The sequence below is a fragment of the Aedes aegypti genome, unplaced genomic scaffold (genome assembly GCF_002204515.2).
Source record: "Aedes aegypti strain LVP_AGWG unplaced genomic scaffold, AaegL5.0 Primary Assembly AGWG_AaegL5_hic_scaff_572_PBJ_arrow, whole genome shotgun sequence".
Classification (NCBI taxonomy): domain Eukaryota; kingdom Metazoa; phylum Arthropoda; class Insecta; order Diptera; family Culicidae; genus Aedes; species Aedes aegypti.
In genome coordinates, this window is record NW_018736250.1 from 13,578 (window position 1) to 37,773 (window position 24,196).

The 24,196-nt window shown below is 39.6% G+C and overlaps 1 protein-coding gene and 1 pseudogene across 1 annotated transcript; one reads left to right on the forward strand and one right to left on the reverse strand.

The window, feature by feature from the left end:
- Positions 1-1,606: 1,606 nt before the first annotated feature.
- Positions 1,607-16,187, forward strand: LOC110681214 (annotated as a pseudogene).
- A 23-nt stretch (positions 16,188-16,210) lies between these two features.
- On the reverse strand, positions 16,211-21,324 carry LOC110681215 (sodium channel protein Nach-like). Its single transcript, XM_021856987.1, has 3 exons — positions 20,895-21,324; positions 20,481-20,829; positions 16,211-16,428 (listed from the first exon to the last, which is right to left on the reverse strand). The coding sequence occupies exons 1-3, from the start codon at positions 21,222-21,224 to the stop codon at positions 16,211-16,213; spliced, it is 897 nt and encodes a 298-aa protein (XP_021712679.1). The 5' UTR covers positions 21,225-21,324.
- Between the last annotated feature and the right edge of the window lie 2,872 nt (positions 21,325-24,196).

The window sequence follows — 24,196 nt, forward strand, 5'->3', positions numbered from 1 at the left end:
GTGAGGTTACGAGTCGCCTCTGGATAGTAGTCTGAAAAACTACGGTAAGGGCTGATTGCTGCTAAGGTACACATTGACCATTTGAGCAACATTGCTTAGGAACGTCTGTGTGATGAGCGCAATAGAGGCTTATAAAAGCAAATGTTGGGAAGGAGCTTAGGGCAGATTAAAAGTGCCAGTACTACCCCTAATCGCTACTGGACAAAAAAGCATCAGAGGGACGAAATTTAGAAATAGTTTTTTGCAAGAATCCTTGAAGAACCATGATGAATCATAGCAAAATATTTGGGGCAATCTGCGAAGCATTTAGGTACTGAGAAAATTTTTAGTAATTACATAAGAATCTTTGGAGATTTTTCGCAGGACTCTCTGGATTAGTTCTTGGAAGAATCGTTGCAGAAATTCCGATGAAATCCTTGAGAAAGAATAAATAAACTAGATGATTTCTTTCTGGAAGAATATTATTTAGTATTTCTTTATACTGGAAGAAATCCCAGGAAAAGACGCTCGAATGCTTTGAGACTGCTTCTTGAAAAAAAAAAATGGGTATAATAGGTGGACGAACTGTATTGAAATATCTCTGAAATATAAGTTTGTACTAGAGATAATCTTTGAGTTATTCTTGAATCCTTGTGAGAATGTTTTGAAAAACGTTTAGGAAAATACTCGAAGAAGTCCTTTTATGCATCTTTAAATGAAATAATGTAAAATTCAATAGCTCAAAAGCATTTGTAAAAAAAAATCTTAAAAAAAAAAATTCTTCCATAAGTGACCCAAGTATTAGAGCTATCAAAATTTAAAAAAGTTTGAAAATCCCATATCTTCCTTACCTTCCTTATCATAAAAATAGTGTTTTGTGAAATTTTCAGCTTCCTAGGCGGTGATTTAAAGGTGGCCCAAGGACAAAGTTGGTTTATATGGAAATTACTATGGAGAAATTTTGAAAAATGTTCCGACCACGTCAGTACTGTAATGTTAGTACAAACTTATCATCCCATAGTGAAAGCTCATTCCTCAAACCTTAATGATGGTATTTGCTGAAGAGAGCAATTTAATCCGACGGATAGGAGAAGAGATATTCATAAGTTTGTTTGCTATTATTTAGCTTCATATGGGATTATAGCCCAGCAAACATGTACAAAAATCCCATATAAAATTAACTCATAATGAATTTGTTCCTTCAGAAACATCCTTCATTTGGATTTAAAGAATAATTTTTCATTATGAGATGATAAGTTTGTACGTATATTACACTTCTAACGTGATTTGGAACATTTTTCAAAGTTTCTCCATAATAATTTCCATACAAACCTACATCGTCTTGGGCCACCATAAAATCACCACCTAGAAAGCTGAAAATTTAACAGAACTCTATTTTATGGTAAGGAAGGTAGGGAATTCAAACGTTGTTTGTTTTGAATCGCTCCCATTTACCCAAAAATCATTCTCTTCAAGATAAATCCATTAAAAAAATCGTGGAATCAGTCTTTTCTATTTCGATTATCTCACCACAAACGGACGGAATTATTCACTACCTTTCTTAACATTGAATTAATGCATTCACTATTTCCTGGATCTAACTTATGTCTATATTTCTTGCAGGTGAAAAAACTGGCGCATCCAACCGCGATCAAATCCCATCAGTGACTATCCCAGCGATTTCGATGTCATCACATTAGAAGAAGACCCCAAATCACAAACCGATGGGATAGATCTGCTCAGGTCGCACCCATCCATCAAATCCATATCGCCGCAACGGATGGTCCACCGAACCCTTAAGTATGTTCCCATAGAAGTTTCACCCGACGAGGCAGAGCTGGACGAGGAAATTGTGGACGATGTCGAAATAGCTGATGCCCAGCAAGAGGCTGAAGACGACGAAGTGATGGAGTTTATCGAAAAGTTCAGAAATTTCAAAAAGAAAGCTGTCGACTGATGTTGAATGAGCTTAACGATAGCAGACCGGATGTCAGTCATCAGATCACTCCTCCCGTGGGCTCTGCAAATCGGCATACGAATCGTCGCTTACTCAGGGCGATACCGAGGCAGATAACTTCCTTGCTGAAAGGGGATGTTCTTTGGGGGATGGGTATAACCGGTAAAGGGTGAAGGTGGCAGTTTTTGATACCGGGCTGTCGAAGAACCATCCCCATTTCAAGTCAGTTAAGGAACGGACCAATTGACGAATGAGAAAACTCTGGATGACGGAGTTAGTCATGGGACATTCGTAGCTGGGATTATTGCTTCTTCGAAGGAGTGTCTCGGATTCGCACCGGACTCGGAGCTGCACATTTTCGAGTTTTCACCAATAACCAGGTTTCTTACACATCATGGTTTTTGGATGCCTTCAATTATGCAATTTTGAAGAAGATCAACGTACTGAATCTTAGTATTGGAGGGCCAGATTTCCTGGATCAGCCGTTCGTGGATAAGGTTTTGGAGTTGTCGGCGAATAAGGTGATCATGGTGTCTGCCATTGGCAACGATGCCCACTGTATGGGACTTTGAACATCCTGGAGACCAGATGGACGTGATTGGCGTTGGAGGGATGGACTATAATGATAACATTGCAAAGTTCAGCTCACGTGGAATGACCACTTGGGAACTTCCGAACGGTTATGGTCGCATGAAACCGGATATTGTAACTTATGGGAGTCAAGTTAAAGGAAGTAATCTGAACGGAGGTTGTAAATCTCTTTCTGGTACTTCTGTGGCTTCTCCGGTTGTTGCAGGAGCAGTTACGCTTTTAGCGAGTGGAGTTATCAATAGATTTGATATTGTCAATCCGGCCTCGATGAAACAAGCACTGATTGAAGGTGCTCAGCGACTAACGGAAAACAACATGTTCGAGCAAGGGCACGGAAAGCTGAATATCCTGAAGAGTATGAAGATTTTGTCTACTTACAAACCAAAAGTAACGCTTTTCACCAGCTTATCTGGACTTTACCGAGGACTATATGTGGCCTACACAACTCAAAGTTGTTACTACACGAGCGCACCGGTTATAGCGAATGTTACTATCCTGAACGGCATGGGAGTGATTGGCAGGGTGATAAATAGTCCAACGTGGCACCCATACACTAATGAAAATGGCCAAATGTTGAACATTTCGATTTCGTATTCCGAGCAACTTTGGCCATGGTCGGGCTGGATTGCAGTCCACATCGGTGTGAATGAGCTGGGACGTAGCTTCGAAGGATTAGCTCAGGGTCACATTACGCTTACGGTTCAAAGCCCAGCCGGTCCGGGAGAGAATGAACCTCGGAATGGAACCGTAAGCTTTCCCTTGAAAGTGAAAATTATTCCACAACCCCCGCGACACAAACGAATCTTGTGGGACCAGTACCATAGCCTGCGATACCCCGCCAGGATATCTTCCGCGGGATAATCTTAAAATTAAATCCGATCCTCTTGATTGGCGAGCTGACCACATTCACACAAACTTCAAAGACATGTATACTCACTTAAGAAACGCTGGATATTACGTTGAAGTTCTGGGTGCCCCGTATACCTGTTTCAATGCCAGTTATTATGGAACATTGCTGTTGGTCGACCCGGAGGAGGAATACTTCCACGAAGAGATTATTAAACTAAAAGAACGATATTTTGGAGCGAGATCTGAGCGTGATTGTGTTCGCCGATTGGTACAACACAACCGTCATGAGGAAGATCAAATTCTACGACGAAAACACTCGCCAATGGTGGATGCCCGATACGGGAGGAGCAAAACATTCCTGCATTGAATGAGTTACTCCGTGATTTTGATATCGTACTAGGGGATAAAGTATCAGAAGGATATTTTGATATGCGAGATCATCGCATGTATTACGCGTCAGGAAGCAATATAATCAAATTTCCTACTGGGAACAATACCATTTTGATCGAAAGGGACTTGTTCGATCAAGGATTGGACATTCTCTCGCCTGACGAGAAGAGGCAGAAAAATTCGAGCAAAAACGGCCATTCTTGGATTGCTACAGACCGATCATACGTACTCAAAAGTGCAACCCGCAACACCAAACCCTGATCTCATCAACGGCGTCAATTTAGAATTGGACGCCGATCGCAGCGAAGAACGCCAAAATCGATCGTGATTCAATCATCAACAAACGAATTTTACTCAACGCCAAATCATTTGCAGACGACGACGATGTTCCCAACGAGGGCGGAGAGCAGGCGTCAAGACTTCGAAACGAATCCGGATTTTGTAGTTTGAAAAATTTGGAAGACGAAGAACAGGATGACATTCAGAAAATCCAACACCCCGAAGAGATCAGTCAACTGTTGCTGGAAAAGAAGCAGAACTTTACGGTGAGAAAATAATTATGGTGGAAGTACCTCAAACGTTGCTGAAGCTGCAGCCAGATCAGCGAAGGTGGTCAAATCGAACGACAGTGCTGGCCAGTGGGAAAGACAATCGTAAAGTTGGCGGTCGAATCGCCATTTATGGCGACTCGAATTGTCTTGACTCGACCCACCTGGACAAGCCATGCTTTTGGCTGCTAGATCGCTGCTGGAGTACACATGACATCGCACGTGACCAACCTGTTGAAGGATTTGAACAGCACGCGTCACAAGTGACGTACTGAGCGGTAAGTTTTATCCTGAATAGATGTCCCCTCACAAATTGCACGAATCCACGAATTGCAGATGAAATCCTTTGGGAGGACATATCCTCCCTTTTTGATCATTTGTCTTCCCGTGCTCCCTTGGGCTGAAGGAATATCCTTTTTTTCTAAAGTAATCTAATACTAAGTTCCATGGTGGGGATTGCTCATCAAACCTTCCGGTCCGCCTCATAGTTACGTACTATTTGGTGCTGGGTGTAGTTCTTGTTTTTCCAGCTGTATTGAAAAGCATGAGCCATAGTCTTTGGCATACAATCGGATCTTTCTTTAGCAGAAAAGAACCGAAATGTCTATCGACGACCGGTGATTGCTAGCAGATATAGTGAGAGCTTTTCTTGAAACGTTCATCGCTTCAAGCTAGTTGAAAAACTGAAATACATTGAATTGCCTGTCGATCAGAGCCGAACTAGCATAGATCGTATACATACATCTGATTCTACATGTCTCCGATGTATTACATCGTTCCAGGTGGGAGTTATCTGCTTATGTGAATATGGTACCATAACAGAATTTTCCATCTGAACGAAGTGATAAATCATAATATTCCGCAAACTGTATCACACATCTACAGAATGTATTGCGTGAAGTTAAGACACAGCAGAGTATTGGGTACATAGGACCAAAGTCCCTGCCGGGTGGCGCGAAAACTGATGAGCGATAGACAATAGAATCAACAACACTGCCATAAGGGATAGTAAGCATGTGACTATTGTCGAAACTATGATTAGGAGGCAAATTCAACATCCCAAGATCAAATTTTTGTTACAACCAATGTAGGGTATTATTAAATTAGGCTGTAGAAAATGATAAATATCTGATCACTTAGGAATGTGTTGCAAAGGTAATAAATGCTTGTAGTCTGTTTTCTTCGAATACACATGTATACAATTGTTAAAATTGTCGAATCATACGCGGAATTTATTAAACGGATCATGAAATTAGGACTGAAATCATAATGATGATAGATTATCAACTTTCCTTTCGTCGTTGCTATTTTTTTACCGTTAGAATCACCAAACTGATTGGTTTCCCACTAATATACCAATACAACAGCACAAAACTGAAGTATTATAATCGCGCGTTGAAACTTATTCAGTGAATTCTTGTATATAGCTAGTTAAATGACAGAATCATCAACTTCTTAAACTTTCTTTAACTGAAAACTGGATTGCTTGTTTTATCAAACATGCTCAATCGGCAACCTAAAATCTCGGATCCAAATAGTTTTCTGAATAAAAATTGTGTCTAAATAAAACGTGTAGGCCAACAAAACATAATTGAGTAGGAGTTTAAAAGTTACTTAGCACATGAAAAGCAGTTTAAATTAATCTATTAGTAGATCAACACTAATGCTCACATTTTTATATTCTCATTTCATCAATGGTCCTCATTGCTCGAGCGGAGACGAACACCCTGGAGATGGAAAATCGACAGCGCTACGATAAGGAAACGTAACAGATGAGAAACTATCGATACATTTATCAATTATAAAACCCCGTTTTAATGTTAACACTTTGTTTCTGTTTTTTCGTTTCAGCAATCAAATAACCGAACCAACTCTACTATCTTTTCATTTCTTCTTCGTTATACTTATAGTCCCTCTGGCACTGAACCGAGTGGTGCGCCTTCCGCTTTATTACTGGTGCTGTCTTTCCTGTACATTTGGCATAGTGTCGGAGGTGGTGTACTGTATTTGCTATACAACGCGCTACTTTCGATATTGTGCTTGGCGTGTGGGGAGGCAGTACTAGTGGTGAAGCGGAGGGCGCCATTCGGTTAAGTGCCAGAGGGACTATCTATTTCTCGATTAATTTTTTCAAATCGACGTAAGTAACTTCCATACAGTTTTGAGAAAATTAATTCAGAAGAATCACAACCTGTCTTCTAAAACTGTTTTAAAATGAATCACCTTTTTCACATTTTTTCGCCGTGTACATTGCTTAAATTTTGCATACAATAAGCTCGCATTCAAAAACTAGGGAGTTCCTGTTATTTCCCACAAAAAATTTATTACAAAATGATAAGCCGATTTATTTAGTTACTTTCGACGTTTTTGTACCAGTGTAAAATCGGCTCAAGTAGTGTTTTGTTTTGATTCGTGGTTAAGTCACTTTGTCTCTCCATACAGCGGAGCGGTGAAAGTAGTGGTTAGGTAGCGAAAGTTGAAAAATCTTACTTTCGTCGTTTTGTAATTCCGGAAAGTAAACGTTCTAAAAGTGAAAAATCGAGTTGGTTTAGAGCAAAAATGTGTAGAATTTTGTCTGCGAAACACGTAGAATCGATAAAGTAAGTTTGTATACTTTTTTGACTTGAGTCTGTTTGAATAAGTTTTCGAGATTTAATGTATCTGAAGCTTGTGGGACCGCTTTAATTCCGGCGCCTGCTTGTGGAAGATCCCGGTGTGCTAAACGGTATAGGACATGTTAACGGGGGAGGCTTGGTAGGTCCTCACCCAGCCCGTGTCTAGATGGGCGGATAATTGTCTGCCAGGGTGTGGATTGGAGCAATTACAATTACAAGTAATCTAATACCTAAGTTCCACATCTCCATTTCGATCGATATGTCCTCCAAAAAACACCCTTTAAGCCTAGATAAGCTTAACTTACTTCCTCCTTCTCCTTTCAGATACTAAACCGCCCGCTCGGCTAGCGAACAACAACCTGCATCTGTACTCCAAGGTTCTGGGACCAGGCAATGAGAAGCGCCAACTGCCGCGCTGTCAGCTACTTAGGTGGGAACATCCCATTTCGTTGAACATGTCTACACTGAGTGGGTATGGACTGAACGAGCGACTGCTGCTTCAACAGCAGCAGGAATTGCAGCAACAGCAAGCTCAACAGGGCCTGTTCGGTAACGAAATCGACAACAATGTGAACCTATTTCGCAAGCTAGAAAGTCAAAAAGGTGAGGTATGTAGTTTTTGTACGGGTGTCCGTTGCCTGAGATGCATGTACGGTGTGATTACCTGATTCCTATCTGCCCCGCAGCAATGAATGTTGTTAAACATTAATCACCCGTAGTATATTACCGATCTAATAACATATTCCCATGCATTTCCAATATGATCACACGGCGTGTCTGGTAGAACAATATTATCACACAAAAATATGCATAGCTAAATCTTTCACCAATTCGAAAGTATGGTTTTTAGCTTTCATTCAACGTGTTCCCCAAAAAAATCCACTGAGGGATCCCGAACAATTTTTTAATTTAAATGTTTGTTCCTTGAAGTACATTATTTTCAAATATAATCATGATAAAAGGCACTTTCTTTTCACTTCAAGCTCGATGGTAGCCCAAATTTCAAATGAAAGTTGATATAACAAAGATATATAAGATTACATGTTGTAATGGACATAACTGTCCTATGTGATCTTGTGGATTTAATATGCCACAGGACACTCATTCGTACAGTGAAGGACACACTCAGTTGAGCTTAACTAATTTTCATTCTTTTACCGAGATCTGCACAGCTGAGCGATCAGCAAATTAATTTCAAGTGATATGACAGCAAAAAAAGTCAAGTTTTACTGACATAAAACGTCACTTTTTCTTAGATGTCAGCAAACGAACCTTTAACCGAGATTTGCCACAGCTGAGATCGGCATTCTGATTTAAGTGTGTATTTGATTCTAGTGTATAACTGTTTCTTTCATGATTAGAGAAGATTAATTTCTTTTTCTTATGTCTGGAATCAAACCCCTATTGGGACAAAGTCAGCTTCTCAGATAAGAGTTCTTTGGTAACTCATTAACTGAGAATTTGATTCGCCAATCGTTCATTAATGTTTTTTTATTGTATGTAGAAAGATATTTTCAGCCAATTAGATTCGAACCAACCATCCTGAAAAAATACGTAATTCATAACAATTTTCACGTAGCTTTTCCTTCAATTACATATTTCAGTGTTAAATTCCATAAAAATTCAAGCTTAAAACGCATTGATACGAAATAGAGCTCTTTTAAACCATTTTTTTTACAAATCAATAACACTTGCTGCTGTGTTAACATTTTCATCTTTTTCACAATTAATAAAAATTACAAAGATGCTTGATTTAACTAGTTTGGCATTGAGATAATAGGGGAGTGGAGATAAATCCTTCAGTCTGTTAAAAACTGTTATTTTTTTATTTAGTATTATAATGATTGACTGCCGTTCTACGCATATTTGTCCCGCGGGTCTATAAGGTTTTACATAGAACATAAGGGAACTTACGTATTCTCGGCATTATAAGCCGATGGCGCGCTTCTTTGTAATATTCTCGGACATACGCACACAAACTACGTGTCTGTCCTGTTAACATTTATGCGTTGCTTAAATCCTCTATCGATTCACACCGACAAACTTGTGAAATGCTTTTGGAAACGTTTTTACAACGCTGCGAACATCTCTTGTCAGTGTGACTATTGTCGGCAGCCTCATTCTGTTCGGCAACTTTGCCATAAGAACTGCTGGTGAATCTCTTCGGCAGCTCCAAATCAGTCGCATTTTTGAGGCGTATTCATTTTAATTGATGACATCTCTGGCGTTATTGTTTGTTCAGTCTCGGAAATCTCGTCAGTGGGAGGCGGACAGAACAAAGAATCATCTGAATGTTTTGATAGAATAATGCCGTGAATTTGGCGTATGAAATTGGTTGCCGATAATAGTTGAATGGTGCCGAAGCCGTAAGTCTCCGTAGCACAAGTAAGTGTAGAAGGGCAGTTTGATGTGGTAGTGGGATAAAGATCATATAAGTAATTCAGTCAATTTTCCAAATAACATTTTCAATTCTAAATAGTATTAATATCTAGTAGACCTGTCGCCTTGTGATACAGAATGCGCCGTCGATTGATTTGGTTTGACATGTTCTGGAAACGTCAATTCAGTACTTTTTTAATCATGAATAAATTTACAACATAAACAACATTCCAAAATAGTGACTTTGAATTGAAAATAGTCTTGCAGTTGTGTTAACTCAACTGTGATGACCTTGAAAATATTGTGGTCAACAGGCACCATCTGGCTTCATAAATAAGCAAAAATGCCACATTTGAGGAAAGAAAATCTATTCGAGATTCAACAAACGCCATTTCATGACGAAGTATTAACAGTTTGGATGAGCGTTCGCGCCAAAAAAATGATTTAGTCATTTTTGCAAGCAGTACGAAACAGTCGATGGGATTCGATTTCTTTGGAAGTTTGTTCATTATGTCTCTGCGACGGAAATTCCATGGACATCTGATATAAAAAAGGGACATATGATTTTATTTTGGAGATCCTAATTTGACTCCTCCTGACTTAAGTTTATGAAGCTACTTGAAACGCAAAGTGTATGCTAGAAAATCTTGGACTATTGACGAGCTCAAGGCAGACTCTTATGCCGACATCATCGCAAAAACCCCCCAAAAAATGCAGCAAAAGGAGTTCATTTTGCTACGACCAATAAATGCAGCCACTTGATTGATGTTGTTTTCATGAAATAGCCCAAAAAAATTGCAAAAATTTAAACGAGTGTTTGGATTTTGACCCGAATAAGCCGATCGAACCATATTCGGAGAGTGTAACAGTTCGCGAACCATAACAGTTCGTGGTACATCGCATTCGGAGAGCCCTATGAATGTAAACATTCACTCTCTCGTTTGGTTCGTGGCACGAGATCTTTCAAGAGCAGCAACTCTCACAGACTGCAACAGTATCGAGCCATTCGGGGTGATTTATGTTTTGGATAAAATTGATAATAACTTCCGTATTTTCTGGTAATTCAGCATTTAACAACCTAATTGTAATCTATTTGCCCATTGAACCTTTGGGTTGCAAACATAGCACAAAAAATAAAAAATATTCGCCTCTGTTGGTTTGGAAAATTTAACGATTATTGACATAATTTCATCCCACTTATCTGCCTGCATTCATACAACACGCATGACATTTATCGTTCGTGGAAGATAACGAGCCACGAACGAAAACAAGACAAACACAACCACCCACTGTTTGTCGTTGATCACTGTGTGTCAACACTTGTTACATTCGCTAACCCACTCTCATTCTGATCAAGAAAACAGAGGCGAATATTTTTTATTTTTTGTGCTATGTTTGCAACTAAATAGAAATACCTCATATATAGAAATTGACCGACGTAAAAAAATGGCACACCCTGTATTCGCGGATGTGCGCACGAAAGGGAAGCTATCTCTTCGAGATATTGAAAAAAAAGTCTTAAAAATCTACTGTAAATAGCAGTTACTCTACTCTGCGAAGCAAGTGGGAACACAAAATTTAACTCGGTAATCTACCTCTAATAACTTACCGTTGCAAAAAATCACATAATTAACCATAATTCATGTTGAAAACATATACAGGTTGGACTCGATTATCAAGAGACTCGATTATCCGTGCTTCGATTATTCGGAATTTTAGAACTTTAAGAGATTATTCGGAATGTTTTTTGATGTTCTTGTTTTTCTGTTTTTATGCATCAATTTTGGATAATTTATTATTCCAATATACAATATTAATAGTTTAGCAGTTTCGGACTTAGGTGAGAAAAGGGGGATTTGAAAAAGGGGTTTAACGTGTAATGCTGGTCAAAAATTGTTTTCTCTTCTCAAGACCCCTAATGTTCCTAAAAAGAAGCTTTCTGGCTCGCCACTGTAATAATATAATTAAAACAACGAAAAGAGATAAAATTTAAGTTCTTTAATTGCAGATTTGAATTTTTCTTTTAGTGATTCGATTATTCGGAGTGAAATAAAAATCGATACTCCGGATATCGATTTAGACCTGTATTGTTTGAATTATGGTATCAATCTAAAAGGAGTATAAAATGGTAAAACTTTCTTGTTTGTAAGGTTTGATTTAACATTTAACATGGTTTAACATTTGTCACTTACTCCGAGTGCCTTAATAACATGCTAAATGAGGATTTTTTTAAGCTTTTTGCTAAGGCTTTGGGATATAGGGCGTTTAAGCATATTCCATTTACGTTCTCGAAGGCTGTTGTAATGTTGATCCATTATATTTTTAATGAACCTTATAATAATTACGGTTGATTGGCAAAGAATGAAATCTAATATACATGTATGTATATTTATTTTACGAATCTTTATATGGAAATGAGCCTTTCGCCGAGCTTAAGACCAACGAAACTGTCTTTCACAATGATTACATTTAAAATAATGTACTCTAAAGAACAAAAATTCAAAATAAAAAAATGTTTCGCGATCCCTCGGTGAAATTTTTTTTTAGGGGAACACGTCAAATAGAAGCTAAAAACCTATACTTTCAATTCAATTAGAAGCCACTATTTGCAAAAAAAAAACTCATTTTTTCAGAAAACCTGTTGCGTGAATTTGGTTAAATTTCTGGAGTAATCTACGGCGAGTATCCAGGGATCACTGGCATATCTTTTGACAGAATCTCAACTAGTCTCAAAGCCTAAAACTTCTCAGAAATTTCTTTAGAAATTATGCATAGTTTCCATGATTTTTACTGAAAATTTCATCAAATAACTATGTCACAGCATTCACCAGATTTGAAGGAACAAATCTCGCGAAAGAAGCATCGAACAAAGTGAAGTTCGTATTTTCGCTTTGCGCACTACCAGAAAGTTTAAAATAAGAAGATCGACTTCGTACGTTCATTATTTCTGCGGATAAATGCCATGAAATTGTTAGTAGGGCAAAAGCCGGTCATTGTGACGACCATGTTTGTATTTGTGAAGTCACTTTTTAGTCACTATTTTGATAATTTTAATCACTTAATCCCTATTTTTTGGTTGTCTGACCGCCATCAGCCTGCTGTATGCATTCTTAGAGTAATTACTGGTAGAATTCTTGAAGAAATCCTGAGGGCGAATATGTGAAATCGATTTTCTATGAAATAGTAGATATTGGTTGAGTTATAGAAGAAGTTTTAGTGAATATCTTAGAGGAACTCCTTAAAAAATCTTGATGACTGGATCCTAAAAAAATCATTGATGACATGGATAGATTCCTGTAAAAATCTGTAGAAATATTGGAGGGATTACAGGAATAATTTCTGTAAGATATCCTTGGAAAATTCTTGCTGATTTCTTGAAAATATCCTGATGAAAGTCTTAGAGAAATACACAAGTACACAAAAATACATGAAGGTAACTTTGGGAAATGTCCTAATCAATTGTTGATGAAATTTCAGGAGAAAATCATGAAACAATAGAAGTAATGATAGGGTAGATAGAAAGTATATAGGATAGCTGGTAGAGTGCCACGAGAAAGAAAACATATACTTGACAGTGCCTATCTGATAAATGTATCTTAATCTTGGGTTTATTTGAGGAATCCTAAAAAATAATTTGGAATATGCTGTTTGATCACTTTTTGGTTTCAGTTCGCGCCTCAGGTTAGGGTCTCAAAAGTTCCCATTGTTTGGACCATGAGTCGCTATCAGGCCTGTCAGTCATGCTCCAGGAATTTCCTAAGAAGAATCCGTACAAGATTTCATTTAAAGATTTTTCCATGCATTTCATCATGAAATACTTTAAGATTGGGCAGGAGATAGTTTATGTGTAAAACGATTTCTTTACACTTCCAAGGGAATTTCTCGACGGATTTTTCCTGGGATTCCCTCAATGGTTCAATTTTTTAGCGAATGTGAAGGAGTTGCATTTTTCTAGGATAGTCCAGGATTTCATCGTTAGTCCAAGAATTCCTACCAGACCCCAGAAAACTCACGGAATTTCACTGAAATCGAACAAATCCAAGAAAGTGATCCTTTCAAAATTAGGGAAACTTTACAAAAAAAATGCCAAGAATTCCATCAGAATCACAACAAATCCCACCTGAGTTTCAGAAATCCCAAAATATCAGGATACCTACTTGAATCCTTGAAAAATCCAATAAAATCACAATCTATTTGGAGCTGCATCGGAACAAAGTAAAACAATTCGATCCGCTTATAGTTTATACGATATAAACGAGATCGGGTTTGGGTTTGGCACGTAAGCCGAAATAGTCACGGAATGTCGAAATGAGACGTGTTCAATAGGATTGCCTTGGAATATATTTTGGAATCTCAAGTATTTCCCGTAAAGAAATCATTCGTCCAAAGTATGTTCAATAGTTTCTCCAGTATTTCTTCAGAGATTGTGCTAGGGTTTTTTTTCAGCGATTAATTCCTGGAATAATTTTAATAACTATCTCAGGGTTGTAATCTACAAGTTCATCGCAGGAATTTCCTAAGAGGATTTCATAGAAATTGCACGGGTCTACCCCGTTTGGCATAATTCCATTTGGCATAATGCCGTTTTGGCATACAGTCGTTCTGGCATAAAGTCGTTTGGCATAATAGTCGTTTGGCATAACAGTCGTTTGGCATGATAGTCATTTTGGCATAATGGTCGTTTTGGCATAATTTGAAAAAGGAAGATACTGCAGTGGTACAGTAATATTGCCGTAACATAAGATGCGTCCATCAAATTCCCATGTTCCTTTTTTTTTCAAATGACATGGAATAACTTAGGCGTTGGATATATTTTTGTTAAGTGTGAAGATGAATCGAAGCCAAACTTCTAATTTCAAGAGCACGGATCTAGAAGAACCGAACACCATTTGGTATGAAAACTTAATGAATTGGTCACCACCAGCTAGTGATCAATCGATTAAGTTGTTCAAGCCTGTTTTCAGTGCTCTTGAAAATTTGAGGTTTGGCTTCGATTCATCTTCACCTTAAAATGCACCATAATATCCCGGGCTTAATGACCCGGAAGTCATGTATGATGAAATTCCAAAAGAGCTTTATTGAGATATTGGTTTCTTTGAAAAATGATGATTAGAAGTATGTCCTATCACTAACTGATAACGGAATGTACGATTCATGAGCAGTTTATACACACCCCTTTGCTTAATGGAAGGAATTTGATCAAAATTCATTGTTTTTCACAATTATGCCAAACGGCTATTATGCAAATGGCGATTATGCCAAACGACCGTTATGCCAAATGGCATTATGCCAAACAGCTATTATGCCAAACGACTGTATGCCAAACGACATTATGCCATACGGCATTATGCCAAACGGGGTAGACCCAAATTGCACATAGGATATTTCTAAGAATCCACCTAAAAATGTCGTAAGAACTGTGTCTCCTTCAAAATTTGATCCACTAACTATTACATAGATCTCACAATGTTTCGGTGCCGTGAAATTAGAAATATTTGTTAGGATTTCTTTAATCTGGAGTATTTCTTCAGCAATCCATCATAAAGATTACATACACCAGTGATTCTTTCACCTCTAGGACTCTTTCCAGTAACTCCTATCGATATTTCCCAGAAACAGTACATAAATTTGTCTATGGTTTCAATGATAGTGATTCTTAAGAAAATATGTACAGTCAACTCTCCCTTACTCGATATTCCGTATCTCGATATCCAATGAGTTTGATTTCATAATAACCTTGGTGATCTCTTGGATCGCCTTTGCACTGGTTTTGTTTTCTATAACTCGATGCCTCCCTAACTCGATGGTTCCTTCAAAATCGAGTTAGAGAGAGAGGGCTGACTGTATATCTCCTTAAATCTTCCCAACAACACAAATGATAAAAAATATTATTGCATGTTTTCCTATGTTGTGATAATTCTCATATTTGTTCATATTGGATCACTTTAAACGGTTTAAAACATCATTTGCGTGTTTTACCTAATAGATTTTCATCCTTTCATTTTCTCATAATGTTAATAATTTCCGTATGTTCTAAAACGAGTTGTTTCATTCCTTTTCTTACAGCAACCATAATTAGCGCCAACGACGAACCGGACGTTCCGGGATGGCGGAACAAGAAAACCGACAAAATCCCACCAAATGCGCCGAACAGCTTTGTCAATCCCTCAGTCGGGCGACCTTCGGTGGCTTCCATTGGAGTGAAAGTACCAGCCGGGGTGGCAGGACCCAACCAATCCAAAGACCAGCAGCACCATCTTCCGGTTGCCGACCATCCAGACGCCAACGCTAACAATTTGTACGGAAGTAGCAATTTTGCGCTGAGTCGCGAATCAACCTCCAGTTTCAAGCTAGCCTCCAATTGGTTCGTGACGGTGTCCGGAGTGCTGGTTTTACTAGTGCTACTTAACTGGATACGCAAATCAAAAGGCCTAACGATCAAGCGACGATGTAACTACTTATTCAAAAAGATTGGCTTTTGAACGACAATGGCGTGTTGAAAATTGAGTCCCAGATAGTTAGGTAGATTGATTGTTATTTTGTTGGCTTCAGATGAGTTCGAGGCTAGGCTGATGTATGGCGGGATTGACCCAAGATTTTAGTTTTTGCATAGTTCGGGTATCTTTTAGGATGCCCTAAGAAACCACATAAAAAGGGAATTGAAGCAAAATTATTTGCAATTTATTAAAGGCGCGTTATGTGATGTTTAGTTTAAGTGCAAAATAAAACTGTTTACTATCCGTGTCGGGGTAGTTGAGAGGGATAGTTATTTAACTGAAACGAGATATATTTTACATACATTATGTAGAAGTGTCTCACTAGATGAAGCTGGATAATAGTACTAATAAATATGAAACACTGTCTATTTTTATAAAAATACATCACTGAGTCTTAGTTATTTGCTATTCGAATGCCGAAATTTTTTGGTTCAACAATTGCTCCTTCTTGGGAAATCTCTGCAGCGCCGCTAAGGGTTGTACCAATTTAATTTGCTTTTCCTTCGCCTGCTTTTGCAGTTTTTGTTGGATCCTATAGAATCGCAGGAATATGTAGAACAGCACTTCAACCAGCGAGATAATACTCATTCCTAAGCACAGACTGAAAGCACCTCCCAAATTTGCTGTAAAAACGAAGTATTAAAAATCAATCTATTTATTAAAGGTTTTTCACAGTTCAAACCTAAGAGTGATATCCACGAAACAACAACGATCCTCCTGTTGGATGCGACCACTTGATTACTCAAATAGATGTGGAAAATGAACTCAAAACTGGTTAGGTTTGTTTCGGTGCTGCGGAATAAGAAAGATTAGTTCATGATGAATGCAGTAGCAGTATTCGCTGCATTTATCTCACTAGAATATGTTCATAGAATATTTGTGCGCCGAGAAGTCCGTAACCACTGACGACGTTTATATGTTACATCACTACAGGCGGGAAGACATTGGCATTTGAGGCGTTTGAGCATATCTGAAATAATAATAATTGGATTACAAGGTGAGCATAAAATCTGCATAAGTTTTTGTAGATTACAATCTATACTGTGTTGCAAATGCAAAATGCTAATTGTTCAATAAAACCACTGTGTAACAATAAAAATCAATGTTACCACCGCAGGTTGTTAGTTCTTTGGGTAGTATTGAAAAACAGACTCGAAAGATGGAAGTAGTACCACGTTAAACATCTGAATGGCGCAAAGGAGCCCTGAAAGAATTTTGAGGTGGTTATTGGAAGAATTCATAAAAGCATTTTTGGTAAGATTGCAACAGTTCACGAAGAACTGTCGGATGAGTTTCTGCAAGAATACCTTTGCGAATTCTATCAGAACACATTCTAGAATTCCATTCAATAATTTCCTTCAGGAAATCATGCAATGATTTTGTTTGCGCCGAAATTGAGCGAATTGGAATTTCCAAGCTTAAAGGTAGCAATTACGGAACTGAGAAGACGAAGCTCGAATTCCTGATGATTTGGAACGATCTGTGGCGGTACGTGATCGGAACATGCCCGATGGAAAAGCCGGGGCTTCCGGTTCGGGCGATTGCAGCAGCTGAAGTTGAATTTCAGGCACCGGTAACCAGAAGGAGCGTGCCACGACTTGGTTACTTCTGGAAGACAGCCAATTGAATCTGATCAAGACCTCAACCACGGCGGAACTGCAATCCTCAACTTCATCGGGAGCACACGCATACTCGCCGACGTGCTGAAGGACCGTGGATTCAGCTACGGATCCTGCATAGTGCTGCAGAAATTTTGTTTAAAAGGATCAATGGTACGAAAGTTTAGACATACCATACCATCTACCAGAGCTGCAGGCAACACACGTAGCTGGGAACAGCTTTTAAATTTTATGGGTGAGGCAGAGGCGCGAGATCGGGTGGTGGCCGATCAATGAGAGAATATGCAAGTTGCGGCTCATAGGCCGGTTCTTTCAACTTCAGCATAATAAACGTGCACAGCCCTCCCTCTAGAAGCACTGATGATGATAAAGACGCTTTTTTACGCGCAGCTCGAACGCGAGTACGACAGCTGCCCAAGCCATGACGTCAAAATCATCATTGGGAGATCTAAATGCTCAGGTTGGCCAGGAGGAGGAGTTCAAACCGATATTGGAAAGCTCAGCGCCCACCGACGACGAACGAAAACGGCCTACGACTAATTGCTTTCGCCGCCTCCAAGAATATGACCATTCGTAGCACCTATTCCACACGCTTTCCATACCGATACACCTGGGAGATCACCACAGCAGACAGAATCACAAATCGACCAACTTCTGATTGATAGACGGGCACTTCTCCGACATTATCGATGTCAGAAATGTAGAACAGCACTTCAACCAGCGAGATAATACTCATTCCTAAGCACAGACTGAAATAACCTCCAAATTTGCCTGTAAAAACGAAGTTTTAAAAATCAATCTATTTATTTCTGGTTTTTCATAGTTCAACACTAAGAGTGATATCCTCGAAACACCAACCGATCCTCCTGTTTGCTGTGACCACTTGATTATTCACAATAAATGTGGAAATGAACTCAAACTGGTTAGGGTTTGTTTCGGTGCTGCGGGAATAAGAAGATTAAGTTCATGTTGAATGCAAGTATTCGCTGCATTTATCTCACTAGAATGTGTTTAGGAATATTTGGTGCGGCCGAGAGTCCTATCATGGGCGCTAGGCATCAACCTCTGACCACTATCTGGTGATGGTTTAAACTGCGCCCCAAAAACTCTCGTCGTTAACAACATATAAGTAACCGATGGCCGCCTCCTGGTACGACCTAGAGCGGCTCAAGCAACCATATGTGGCAGCGGCATACGCGCAGCACGTCGAGGCTACATTACCGGAAGAGGGTGAGCTGGATAAAGCCCTCTTGAGGACTGCTGGGAGAACAGTTAAGGCAGCCATCAATGCAGCTGAGAGCAACGTCGAGTACGTGGAACGGAGTCGACGGGAATGTAGCAGATTCTGAAGGGAGAAGAACGCAGCGTGGACAGTCATGCTGCAGCAAGGGACCCGGCAGAACGTGAAACGTTATAGACGGAAACGGCAACAGCAGACCCGCCTCTTTCGGGAGAAAAAAACGCCACCTGGAGGAGACGGAGTGCGAGGAGATGGAACAGCTGTGCCGGTCTCAAGAAACACGCAAGTTCTATCAGAAGCTAAACGCACCCCTAACGACTTCGTGCCGCGAGCCGAGATGCGCAGGTATAAAGATGGGAGCATTTGATGGACGGAAGTGAGGTGTTCCAAAGGTGGTAGCAGCACTTCGACGAACACCTGAGTGGCACAGAGAGCACAGACAATGAAGGTCGAGACAACGGAGGAAAACTTTCGACAGTACTGCGGACAATGGAAACCAACCAGCCCCCACTTTAAGGGAGGCTCAGAATGCCATTCACGAGCTCAAGAACAATAAAGCTGCTGGTAAGGATGGTATCGACGCTGAACTCATAAATATGGTCCTGGAGATCACGATTCTAAATGCGGCCTACAAAGTGTTATCCCAGATTATCTTCCGTCGTCTGAAACCTGTAGTAAACTAGTTCGTGAGAAGTTATCAAGCAGGCTTCGTTGACGGCTGATCGACAACGGACCAGATTTTTACTGTACGACAAATAGAACCTGAAACGCGATGCAGCAAAAGTTGGACTGGTGGTGAATACGTCCAAGACAAAGTACATGCTAGTAGGTGGAGCCGAGCGTGAAAGGGTTCGCCTAGGAAGCAATGTTACGATATATAGGGTTATGTCTACCTTGGATCCTTGCTGACGCTGATAGTTAGGCAACGATTTGTCGTTTCGATTGTGTTGTTCACACATATGGCCCTCTGTTAAAACAAATTTTCAACTTCTATTCATTTCTCTCGTCGCTCGCTTGCGATTCTATCCATCTTGTCATTTCATTACTTTCGTTACTCCCTTTCACTCTGAGTATAGATATTGTATTCACCGAAAAAAGCCAATGAATTTTAATAATAATAAGTTACGTTAACCGCGAAATACGGAGGCGCATCATCACCTACTATGGCCTCCACAAGATTCTGCGGTCAACAAAGAGTCACACCCGCAACAAATGTACCATGTACAAAACGCTCATAGGATCGATAGTCCTCTACGAGCATAAAACGTGGATGATGCTCGAGGAGGACCTGCAAGCACTTGGATCTTGGAACGCCGGGTGATTAGGACGATCTTTGGCGGTGTATGGCGCGAAGGATGAATTACGAGCTCGCCCAACTCTACGACGAATCGAGTATCCTGAAGGTGGCTAAAGCTGGAAGGATACCATGGGCAGGGCATGTTGCAAGAATGCCGGACCGCAATCCTGCAAAAATGGTGTTCACTTCGGATCCGGTTGGTACAAAAAGGCGTGGAGTGCAGCGAGCGAGGTGGGCGGATCAAGAGTGCATCGATTTGGCGAGCATGGGTCAGAACCGAGGATGGAGAGATGCGGCCACGAACCGAGTATTGTGGCCTGAAATTGTTGTTTCAGTGTTTTCTGTTTAGATGTTAACTAAATGAATGAATGAAGGTGTAGAGCACAATGAGCAAGTAAACGTTGATAGCAATCGAGGAAAATTCTGAACCCTCATTCCCCATAAACCCTTAGGTATGTTGTTAATAAATGTCCCATATTATGTTCGGGATCATCCCCATTCCAAACTGTTAAATCTTACAAAAATTGTCAATCAGGCACAGCGAATCAAAGACTGTGCATCCTCGTATAGGTTTGATGTTCTCCGGAATCTGTGACTGACGAGGTAGATGATAAGGATGACAATCGCACTTCCGGTGAACCTCGTTTCGTAGGCACTCCAGAGTACAGGCAGGCTGACGGTAATTTTCGATTGGAACAGGAAAATCTTTGCCAATAATGCAGGATCGCTGCGACTGCGGCAGTACTAGAACCTGTGACGAACAGCGAGAATCTGTTGGCGATACACTGATGAAGGTTTCCGTTCCAAGCTTCAAAAGTGTCAGAGGTGCGGATTCCACTGCGAAGTCATGAGGATGATGAATCATCAGCTGTGAAGAACGTTGGTCGAATAAATAAGCAATGTTTACACACGTGTTAGTCGATATAGCCTTACCATGAATCCTTCCGAGTACAAGGCTCCCGATTTACCGTCCGATGCTTGTGGATATCCAGTTCCTATAACACTCAATCCACCATGGACTCCAAATGTGTTCACAGCAAATGGAGTAATAGTTTCCTGCACACTGGGATGATAGTTGAACGAGCAGCACGCTCCATAATGACTAGTAGAGTCTATCCAGCTGAAGAACTCATGTTTATCGAAGCAGGGGAACTTTCTACCCGCCCAATAGCAAACCAAGATAAAGTCCCGGCAGATAGTTCCCAGCTCGTCGATGGCATTCACTATGCTGAGATTGTTCATCGCTAGAAGGGCGTCGATCATCTTAACGTTTTGCTGACGTGGAAAAGTCCATTGATGTTCATTGAAGTATCCCAAAGCAGGAAGATTCTCAAGGACGCTTGCTCTTGTTGCTCCGAGAGGAAATTTTCTACAACAAATGGAAATCGGAAAGTAAAAAACATATTATAAAAATTCACAGATTCCACCAGAGGGTTTTCCAAAAATTTCATCCAAAAATTTTCCCGAAGTTCTTTTGAATAATCTGTGAGAAATTCTTACTGTGATATAATTTTTTTTTGTTTTTTAAGGTTAAAACAAAAAACCATGAATTTGATCAAATGTTTTTTAGCTATTTCTCCAAATTTTGTTTTTTTACATGCATCGATTTTCGTGATAATTTGTTATACTTTATTGTTAGGCTCCCATGGAACATTCAGGAATTCCTCTGAATATTCATTAGGAATGAATCCAAAAATGGGAATTCCTTCAAATATTCATTCTTGGATACGATAAAAGATGCTTTGGAGATCACGACAGCTTAAGAATAACTTGAAACTTGCTTGAATAGAATCCAATCCAACATAGTTCTCCATGAATATTTCAGAAATTTGTCAAGCAATACTTTCAGAAATACTCGTGGCTCTGTTAACTGTCCTATCCAGGAGTTTTCTACCCACTTACCGCGCCTCTGATTCTGTCCAGTACTGAAAATAACTTCAAAATTGACAACAATTTTATAGTTAAAAAATGAACTTAAAAAACATCTAAGTGTCATCAAGTTTAAAAGTTATGTCGCACGCACTTTACAGAGAAATATAATATTAGTCATCTAACATGCAATAAATGTATTGCTAACACATTTAGCGCAAATGAGTGCGGCAACCGTTCGATGTGTTCACATTTAAATGTTGAACACTTAAAATAAATGATTTAGACCTTCCACAAGCCTCCGAGGTTTATAGTCAAAATTTCAATCGTATGAGACGATCTTCTAAAATCAAGCAAATTCATAAAATAAAAACATTTTAGCGTCATCCTTTTTGTTCATATTAGGCACAGAAACAAGTTGGGAATCATTAAAAAGCGAAGAAGTTTTCGGATATGATTATAACGCTTTCAGAGACGATCGTAATCTTCTTATGTCACAAAGAAAGTAAGGTGGAAAAATCGGCAACGCAGTTTGTTTAAAATTTAATTCTGAATTTTTTTCTTCTTCGAAATTTAAAGAGTCTGAATATGTTTGGGTAAAGGCAAATATAGAAAACGAAACACTTGTATTTGCATCAGTGTACTTTCCACTTGATCATGTCAACAAATATGCTTCTGATTCCTTCTTTTTAAAATAATGCATAGTTAACAAAAAAATGGAAACTTAGTCGCCCAATGTGGTCGATGGGCCAACAGATGACGGTAGTGTGTAAACGTGTGTAAAAAGATGCGAGCATTGCGGGTTACGCGGTGGATTAGCCATCTACTATATATTTGAATCGACTGTTAAAAGATGCTCCGATGGACATCGATGAGAGTATGACGTCTGCTTATCTGTGTTGATATGTAGACAATATGTACTCATATTGATTTTGTAATGCGAAACATGTGAAATATGCGAAATATAAAAAAAAACAACTGATGCAAATGGAAAATATTAGATACTAGTAATTTTCAACAACAGGATCAGAATGAAGATTTTTACAGTACCATTCGTACGTTTATCTAACGAGGCTTGCCGAGTTGGATAATTACGACCAGTGCTGTAAAAATCACCAAGTTGCGTACAACATTTTTTGCAATTTCATGAAAGGCTACTTGAGGAATAATTTTAAAACCATTTTTCATCAATCTGCACATGGCCGTCCGTAACCATGTTTGAACAATTCTGATCATAGTAGGTTGTACTGAGCAATGGACCTATGGACCAATGCACGAGTTCACCATTTGACGTTTGAGCGGTGCCGTGTTATTTACGTGGCCATGGCAACGAGTGAATTCGGCACCGCTCAAACGTCAAATTAATGAACTCGTGCATTGGTCCATGCACGGGTTCATTATTTGACGTTTTAGCGGTGCCGTGTTATTTATGTGGCCATGGAAACCAGTGAATTCGGCACCGCTCAAACGTCAAATTAGTGAACCCGTGCATAGGTCCATTGTCACATTTTTTCAAATCATCGTCCGTAAAGCATCATTATTTGAAACTATGGACTGATGTACGAGTTCACTAATTTGACGTTTGAGCGGTGCCGAATTCACTGGTTTCCATGGTCACATAAATAACACGGCACCGCTAAAACGTCAAATAATGAACCCGTGCATAGGTCTATAAAGCTGTGATTACACAGTGCGCGCAATGCACGAACATTTGTGTAAATTGCACGAATGTTCGCGCGAACCGTATAATATTGTTAGTGCAGGCAATATTGCGGCGCTTATATTAAATCCACATCCAGCGGCGGCGGTAACGCGCAGAAGATATGCGCGCAATTCAAACGCAACGTCAAAATTCAAGTAGGCTTGGATTTTTTTGTCCTTCAAGGACACAAATGTTTCAAATTTGCTAAATCTGAAATATTTAATGATTTTCATTACCACTGCGACGGTATATCGACATTTTCAGATAATCGCATTACGTGGATTTATCTTGCAGAGCACAATACCTAGAACGAATACAAACTTCGCTCAACTATTTCACGCGACCAAAACGTCGCTGGACTCTGGCGACCTATTCATGTTAGTGCTTGAGCGACACAGGCTATCTCAATGCGTCGCTGGAGCACTAAACTGCAAAGAGCTCGCCAGTCCAGCGACGCGAAAGTTGAGCGACATTGCAGCGATTACTCGGATGCACAATATGTGCACGAACTACTAGCGAACATTTTGTAGAAACATATTTGTGCATTCAATCATGTTGGTTCGTCGAACTTGTGTTGCATAGCAACCATAGAAAGTTGTGTAGTGGAAAAAAGAACAAATTAATCATTGGCCTTGGTCAGATTGATTAACAAAAACATTGGTGT